Source organism: Neolamprologus brichardi, chromosome 3 (assembly GCF_056152115.1).
Source record: "Neolamprologus brichardi isolate AB-2024 chromosome 3, ASM5615211v1, whole genome shotgun sequence".
Classification (NCBI taxonomy): domain Eukaryota; kingdom Metazoa; phylum Chordata; class Actinopteri; order Cichliformes; family Cichlidae; genus Neolamprologus; species Neolamprologus brichardi.
The window spans coordinates 35,600,136-35,609,124 of NC_142106.1; the positions used below are offsets into that span (position 1 = coordinate 35,600,136).

An 8,989-nucleotide genomic window follows, 5' to 3' on the forward strand; every position below is an offset into this window, starting at 1 on the left:
GTTTCTCTGAGCATTGCAAAGTGTGTCCTTGGGGTGAATTGTTTTGGGACATCCACTCCTGGGAAAATTGTGACATTATGTTAACAGACATCTGAATGCTCCGCTACTGCTTTTATAGAGGTGCATGACCATAAACCCTCTGTTACAGTCCATAGCACTTTTGCCTGATCTTTTCTTTGTAGTGTGATGTTATCATTAGTCAGAAATACAGACAGGCACCACTAGAGTTCAAGTCAAAAAGTTCACAGCAAGGTGATTTTCATAAAGTAATAATAAATGATGCATATAAACTGCATAAAACTTGACACGGTCAGTAACTCTCGCTTTTAACTCTCGTTTTATTGGAACTGAACTTTTTTGGCCTTGAGTGTTTCATCTATTCTTATCTAACCTGGAATGAAAGCGTGTGTAACTGTTCGTCTTTCTCTGTCAGAGAGGTGGTTTCTTTGAAAATTGAAAGTGAGCAGAGCGTTCAACCCACACTTGACCACTCCTGTCACAATTTACAGTCAGAGGTTGGACTTGCTCTCATTTTACTCATAACTCAGAGAAGCAGAGAAAAGGTAAGGACAACTTTCTATACTGACAAACATCTTAAAGCAGTTAGCAGTCTTTGTGACCTAATAGTACAGTTTGCTATCATTTTCCCAGTGTGGTGTTGTGAGCCAGTCAGAGGAATACTTGCAGCACACGGGGTCTACACGCACTTCATACTGCCTCAAGAAAAATAGCACAAAAAACTGGACATCTAATTATTATAAGCACAGTTTTGCAGTTTATACTCATAAATTAATGAATCTTATAGGACTGTTAGACTAGTTGGCATTAGACTATAAATAAATTAATGTTAGCTAGGAATTTTTTAGTATATTAATTAAGATATTATTTCTAAGATATCTGAAGTAAGTTTATAATATGCCCCATAACCAAGGGTGTAATCGCCCTTGTATTAGGTACATGGAATTTCCATGTATTGTCTTGTGTTCACACAAGTTCAACATTTCTTTATTCTATTCTATTTTTGGTGTGTTATGTTTCAGTATAGGGGTGAAGGTGGAGCTCAGGGAGGTGGTTGACTGATCTCCTGATTGGGACAAGTGTGTTGGGTTTGACCTCAACCAGTTCATTTAAAAGAGTCACTTCACTGTGTGTGTATTACAGCAAATTGAAGTTTATGGATCTCTGTACAGTGTAGTGTGCATTTTACATTGCAGAACTGGTGGAGATAAATTTGTTATCCCCCAAGTACCTCCATTAATCTCTAAAGTCCCCATTTTAAGTTATTACGATACAGTTACAGTGCAATTTTTGGTAAAACACTTGGAAATGGAAATTATTACCTCCACGGTAACTTATCTTATCTTATCTTGCGAAGGCTGTGTGCCATGAAGCAAGGGCAACTGAAATATCTTTCATTTACAGCTTCACTTCTCACAACATCTCCAGTCAGACTATGTGAGCACACAAAGCTGGTTATCAACTTGTTAAATTCATATGCAGTTTATCAGTCTTGTAGCAAAGGGTGCTAACGTGAACAAGATGGTATTGGAAACATATGACAGTTGAGCTGTCTCAAGCATGGACAGCTCAACGGGATCTATCAGTGGATTTTACAAACACAAGGAAACTATGACATTTGAAAAGCATAAAAAGGTTCAATATAAAATACAGGCAGAAAACTACACACCTGTCATATAAGCAACTGCCTGAGCATCTATTGCAACAAAGCTCTGCATAATAGCCCTAGAGAGTTGAATCTGGGACTATTGTCTGGACGGTAGCATTAAAATCACTGTGTGTGCAGTTGAAGACCTTTGATCAGTAAGATTGGAAAAGGCTTGTAAACATAATGTAGGTTAGGGAAAAATAATCTCATGAAAAGAAATCTTACTGGAGAGCAGAGAAAGAAGGAAACACAGCATGAGGGAGAACATAACAAAGAGCAAGGGAAGACTGAGATAATATATACAAACACAGGATAAGAAGGGAATGGGAAACAGAGTGACAAACATCATCTGTTTGTCAGTCTGTTGTCGGGACTGCTGTCCTTCCTCCTGCACTTCTCCACAGCTGGTGCTAGCAGTCTCAGCATCCGGACTGTGAGGACTTAATACTAGCTGTTGTTAATACTAGTAGCAGTCCCGACAGCTAAAATGTCGATTAATTTCTTTTTGCTTTTTTTGGTCCATCTATATCAACCACACTAAACTCTGTTCTGCAAGGTGCCCGAATGCACAGGGAAGGTATGGGAGGGGTCGGATACATTAAGAGATTTGACTCCAGTGTTGGTAGTGAAACACGGGCTGCTTTCAGTGCTTTTAGTGTGTGGCTGTGTGGCAGCCCTACAAGCCAGCCATAGCCTGTATAATTATATTGATCCATTGGCAGACAAGTGCCAAAGATCCTGTTAGGGGTTTACATGCACTAGAAAACACCCTGCTGTGCAGTGGCGGTCCTAGCCTGTTTGGCGCCCTGGGCAAACACCCCCTCTGGCCCCCCCTCACTCACACACACACACACAGACACACATATGAAGAGAGAGACAGAGTATGCATTGTATGCAAACGTTGTATGCAAACGTTGTATGCAAACATTGTATGCAAACGGCTACTAAACAGACATCATAATTCGTCATACAATGAGAACAGGACAAATCAACAATTGACACTGACTAATTAATATTATATTATTGTATATATTGTTTGGAGTTTAGTCTGTTACTGTTACTATTTTTACCATTTCTTCTTGGAGGAACTGTAACCCACATAATTTCGTTAGGGATTAAGAAAGTATTCTGATTCTTAATGTTTTAGGATACATGACCTGCCATTATCCAATGACACATCTGCTTACCTGTATCTTTTGCTCGTTTCTCCTTGTAGGAGTCATAATTAAATGTATTGAATTTTAATGATCACTGGGTTTTCATTTGTTTGGTTTCTATGGTGATGTGTAATGGGAGTCACGTGGGTGCTAGCGGTGACATTAAGAGGGCGTTGTCAGTCTGTCTTTCACTGGCTTGATTTTGACAGAGCAGGGCTGGGTAGCCGTAGTTTTTGTTGACCGCAGCACAACGAGTTTCCCCTTGTTGCATTACAGCCTGTGATGTTTTAAGAGTTTGAATCGCGAGCCGATCACATTGCTTTGTAAACTTTAACAAATAAACACTTTAATAAACAAGCAAGCAATTCCACCTCTGGCATTATTGCATAAAGTTGACAGGCAAATAGGCAGGCTCAGTCCCCGGCCTCTAGCGACTGTGGAAGTCGCTACACTCCTCCTCTTCTTTTCTCTTCTTTTAGAGTTTAAAAACGGGTTGTGTGTGAGACTTTAGATCAACAAAATATAAAATATACATTTTCAATTGTTATTGATCCCTTTATCCCGAGTCCTAAAGTGTATATTTATTTTCTTACTCTTCTTATATTTATTGTTTGTTTACTTGCACTGCTGTAACTGGAGCCTCGTCGTCTCGTCTCTCTATATACTGGACTATGTAGCTGAGATGACAATAAAGTTTACTTTGACTTCAGCAGCGAGCAGGCGCACCGAGGGCTCTCGCGCTCACTTTTCGCGCATAGAATTTTGAAAAAACATCGGTGCAAATGATAAGTCTGTATGATAATGTCTGGTGTTTTCGTGTTTGTTGGTTTGTTTGTAATTTGTTTTATTTTGCGAGTTGGTTATTTTTGCTGCTCCACCCAGCCAGAGCATCCCCCGCCGCCCCGCCCTCTCCTCCCTGTGCCGCAAGCAGCAGGCGCACCTCGCAAACGGAGGGCGCCCTTACTCCCAGCAAATGGGCGATAGAAAACCAATGCCATTCCCAATATGCGCTGGCATGATGTCGGGGCAGCATGAGAACGAGCCGTGATGCCGCCCCCACCATGATGCCGTCCCGGGCAACCGCCCGTGTCGCCCGTATCTAAAACCGCTACTGCTGCTGTGCATGTTACATGTTTATAACCACTATAGCCTGTTAACGTCAGTTTCATCTCTACATCTCATTTAAAAGCAACAGCTGACCAAAATTCTTTACAAGTTAGTGAATGAACAAGAGAAAACCATAGAAGAATAAATACAATGAAATAAGGCATAAGAAAAAGCAACAACAATGACAATAAAAACTCTCTTCAACCGGTGTCTAATTTTCTACTTCGTTTGCTCCAGGAATGGCCTTCCAGCATTCAACCACCCAGGTGGTAGTCACAACCGCTGCAATGAGTCAGCAGTCTGGGCAATGGAGCACTGGCATCTGTGACTGCTGCTCTGATATGAACACCTGTAAGTGAACCCAGCAAACAGCTACAAACAGCAGGGATTTCTGCATCAACCACCTCCTCAGACTTTGTTTGCAGTCGTTTTGCAGAGTATCTAAAGTCAGGATATAATGCAGAGGTTACACAAGAGATAAACTCATACAGATATGGCATCTCTGCACATTTTTCTTCAAGGTTGCTTCGGATATTGGTGTTTCCCCTGCATGCAGTGTGACACAGCCAGTAAACATGGATGGTGCTGCGGTATGCCACTCCTGGACTTTTGCTGTGTGGTGTCCTGCTTACTTCGCAATTCTGTCAGAGAGCGCTACAACATCCCTGTAAGTGTGAGAGTGGAGGATAAGGTTATTGTATTTAGCTTAAATTATGCTACCGTTGTATTGTATTAAGCTTAGTAGTAATTAGCAGTTAGCTTAGTAGTTAGCTTACATTAAGCTAACTAAACTGCCCCCTGAACAATGAACAATGCCCCCGTCCCTAAACTTTAAAAGAGAAAAAAAATGCAAACTTCAAACAATACTATGTATGGACAAAGCTTAAAAAAATACAGAAGAAATGTCTTCAGTATTAGTCAACACTTGCTGATGAGGTTTGATGAATATTTTATTGAAACTCAGGATGACTGTAGCTGCAGTAACCTCAAAATCAATAAAAATAAAGTTAACATAAGTGGAGGAAACATTAAACCACAAGTAACCACATAACTGAAAATAGGGAGTGCTGAGTGCAGCTTTTAATGGGCGCAAAGCACACATGGTTATATTTGTAAATTAGTGCAACTGAAGTAACACATGAACAAAATACTACACTTCACTCACCCTAACTACTGCACAGACTTCTTGGGTGGGCTGTTAGAAAGTATAACAAGCCTCATCGTTTGTCATATTATTGTACTGTTTATTGAATTCTCCAGAAAGTACAAATGGTGCAAACATGGCAGAACGAGCCCGGCACACCCCTGACATTAACAAGTCATAAAATGAGACAGCAAACAAAAAACCCACTCCTATTGCAAAAGGGGAGATGAGCCAAAGGCACTAAACCTGCTGTAAAGTGGTTGGTTTTTTTTTTAACACAAAAGTCTGCAGTGACTGATTCACTTTTAGAGTCATTCTCGAGTGGTGATCTGAGGACCTCACCTCATTAAAAAGTTGCCATTAAAACAACAACAACAAACATTTTGCACCTGATGTACTAAATCTTTAATCTACTAGGAAAACAGGAAATCATTAAAGGAGATGGTAACAGTATATTCAATAGCAAGCCAAATGATATGATATCTGATGGCAAATAATTTTTTTTCTTCTTCTGCACGGTTTTGAAGTTTGTAATAATGCAGCTCTCCTCTGGATAATTCCTGCACTCCACCTAAGTCTCAGTCCTCAGGACCTCAACCAGTCCCAGCAATTTCTATCAGAGGAGCTATCCTTGATATCAAAAAACCCTTTGCTTACATTGTATTATTTTGATTATGACAGTATTCACTCCTTCATCAGATCTTTAATTTAATTCACTTATAAGATGAATTAAATCCTATTTTATAAGATTTTCCTACTAAGTCTAATATGTTTCCTCCTCATAGTTTAGGATTTCTATTCGATGTAAAATCTCCTTCCTTCACTTATTCCCTGATCTTACTCTTAGTATTTAAGTATGAACACAAAGCCGACAACACAAAGCAAAAATGAAAATCAGCACAAAGAGACTTTAAAGCGATCACCATGGTGATTCCACATTAGAAACATGAACAGGATTGTATTGTTGTAGTGTTTTTACATTACAAGCGCCTTGAGGCAACTGTTGCTGTGATATAGCAAAAAACAACAAAGAACCCCCCCCCCCCCAGATAGAATTCAATTTATTTATCTAGCACTCTTCACAGGATAAAAACCACAAAGTGCTTCACAGTAATATAAAAACAGAAATACATAAAATACATCAAAAATCAAACATACAGCATGAATCTATTTTTTTAATTTTATTTCAGTCAACAACAACAACAACAACAGATTATAATTTTAAATAAAAGTACTCAAACAGTAACCGAAAAAGGAATAGGCTGAAGCCTTGTGGCATGTGTTAATGCTAAACAAGACTTTGTTCATGAAATAAGAGAAATGTGGAAACAATGTGCTTTTCTAATAAGAAGATGGCTGCTGATTGGGAAAACTGTGTTTTTTACTCTTAGCAATCCAACAAACATCACGAAAATGAAAAGCCAATCTAAATAGAAACTTGGTGTGCAGCCCGACCGCTCATCTGTTTGTTACCTGATGAAGTTCAGCAGCAGCTTGCTTCACCACAGCTCACAAAAGACAGCTCAGCTGTGGGTAGTGAACAAAAGAAGCAGTGGAAATGAATTTTCTTTGGAGGGTGACTGGCCTCTCCTTTTGAGATAGGTTGAGGAGTTCGGTCATCTGGGAGTAGCTCAAAGTAGAATTGCTGCTCCTCCACACTGAAAGGAGCATCTGAGGTGGTTCAGGCATCTCACAAGGGTGCCTCCTGGGCGTCTCCTGGGTGAGGTGTTCCGGGTACATCCCACAGGGAGGAGGACCAAGGGCAGACTCAGGACATTCTGGGGAGATAATATCTCTCGGCTGGCCTTGGCGTTCCCCCAGACAAGCTTGAAGAAGTAGCTGGGGGGAGGGAGGTCTGGGCTTCTCTTGTTAGGCTGCTCCCCCACAACTTAGCCCTGGATAAGAAAATGGAGAGATGGAAAATAAACATCATTTAATTTCGTCTGTATACTGAACTATATGTTGTATGTTACTCTGATTTGTATGCTGAAATGACTGAACACCATTTCTCAATTCTCATTCCTAAGCATGACATTCAGACGTCAGCTGACTAAACAGGATATTGTTAAAAATTCAAAATATTGAATATAGTTCTCGCCTTCCTCTTCAATTTTCCTGTCCTGCAGGGCTCGTGCTGTGATGACTGCTGCAAAATATTTTGGTGTTATCACTGTGTCTGGTGCCAGATGCATCGTGAGCTGAAGATCAGGGAAAACCAGTACCCTCCTGCCTCAACGGTGGTCACCACGCAGGTCATCCGTGGATAAGATGCAACCATTTTTGCTGTGGGTTGAGTGAAACTGACAAAGATAATTTAAAAAATATATATATTTGACAATGATGAAACACATATGAAAATATTACTTCTGTTTCTGCAGCATTAAGTGAAATCTGAAAATGTAGCCTGGCATGTGATCTGCATTCTTTTTTCTAGCATTTCATAGCTCAGTGCTGATGCTCGTTTGGTTCACTGCTCTGCAATATATAGTTGTTTCATATAATCTAAGTTTTTATAGCTTTAGATTATATGTTTAAATCAGATGTTTTGAGTTTTGTCAGCATACTGCATATATGATCAGGAAAGATTTTACCCAGGTCCATAAAATCTGTATCATTTAACATACTCACACTTATAATAACTTTGTCCAAGTTGAGTTTCACCTGTGCTAAAATAAAAAGTATTCACATTCACCTACTACACAAGGCACTGTTGTACTTTTTTTCAACTGTGGAGACATGTGATAGGTTTGTAGCATAAACCTATTCGCTGGAACGTTCAAGACAATTTACTACACAGCAGAAAGCAAGGCTACGTCCACACGTACACGGGTATTTTTGAAAACGGAGATTTTCCGTTTTCGTTTTAAAAAATAATCCCGTCCACACGTAAAGGCAGAAATGAAGGAAAACGCTGCTAGGAACATGCCAAAGCAACAGGTGGCGATATATTCCTAACCGTGTAGAAATGTTGGCCAATCAGAAGTCTAGAAGCCTCGGTGGGAAAAAGTAAACAAAGCTGGGGCATAGAAGCAGAACCGAGTCGTATGTGTGGAGGGACAGTAACTGTGTGTGTGTATGTAAGCATTTAAACACTGCAGAGAGTAAAATTAACAGTAACAGTATTGTAGAAATTCATTTCACCGAAACAATAACGTGGCGCACAGTGTGACGTCAAAAAAGGCGCACACCTTTGACGCTGCGTTTTCTGAGTTTTCTCAGTTTTTCTCGTCCACACGTAAATGCAAAAACAGAGTTTTCAAAAATATCCACCCTGGCCGGAGTTTTAAAAAATCTCCGTTTTCAGTGACCAAAAACACCGTTTACGTGTGGACAAAAGGTGCAAACGCATATGTGGCATGAATAAGGCACGGCGGGTCCAGCGTATTCAGACATTTTATTCACAACACCACACACCACACACACCTGAGTCCCCGTGTTTTAAACTTGGTGGACGTGATTACGGATGCCGTGCAGGTGCGTCCGCCCTCCCTGCACGGCTCCGCAGGCCACGCCCCACCACATACCCCCATCGCCCGACTGAGGCCGGGGAGCCATCCGGCCGAACCTACTCCCCCCACCGCGAGCGGGAGAGGGGATCAGCCCGGACCGTCGGCACCCCCGGGCCCTGGCCTAGCGAGAGGGAGGTGTCTGTTCTGGTAGCCGTCCACTTGTCCAGCGGCGCCGGTGATGAGGTGAGTCCGGGGGTCGCCCACGTATCCAATGGCCGCCCCGGAGATGGACTGGAGGCCACCCATGTGGCAAGCAGCGGCGCAGCCGGCGTGACCTTGAGCCGGGGCTCATGGGCGGCTGGGCAGGCGTCCAGCACGCCGAACCACACCACACGCCGGCCTCTGGTGGAGGCGAGGCCGCTCTCCTCCGCCCGCCGACCTCGGGCTTCGGTGGCGCGGACTCCCC

General features: G+C 41.8%; 1 protein-coding gene across 1 annotated transcript; it reads left to right on the forward strand.

Annotated features, from left to right (window-relative positions):
• The first annotated feature begins 396 nt into the window (after positions 1-396).
• On the forward strand, positions 397-7,766 carry LOC102797974 (placenta-specific gene 8 protein-like). The gene is made up of 4 exons (XM_006801755.2): positions 397-563; positions 4,168-4,281; positions 4,452-4,597; positions 7,201-7,766. The coding sequence occupies exons 2-4, from the start codon at positions 4,170-4,172 to the stop codon at positions 7,339-7,341; spliced, it is 399 nt and encodes a 132-aa protein (XP_006801818.2). The 5' UTR covers positions 397-563; positions 4,168-4,169; the 3' UTR covers positions 7,342-7,766.
• Positions 7,767-8,989: the final 1,223 nt, after the last annotated feature.

Excerpts from the sequence above, each read along its gene's own strand:
- LOC102797974 (XM_006801755.2), top strand. The coding sequence starts at position 4,170 with ATGGCCTTCCAGCATTCAACCACCCAGGTGGTAGTCACAACCGCTGCA. Across the intron at positions 4,282-4,451 it reads CTGCTCTGATATGAACACCT|GTTGCTTCGGATATTGGTGT; the intron begins GTAAGTGAACCC and ends TTTTTCTTCAAG. Across the intron at positions 4,598-7,200 it reads GAGAGCGCTACAACATCCCT|GGCTCGTGCTGTGATGACTG; the intron begins GTAAGTGTGAGA and ends CCTGTCCTGCAG.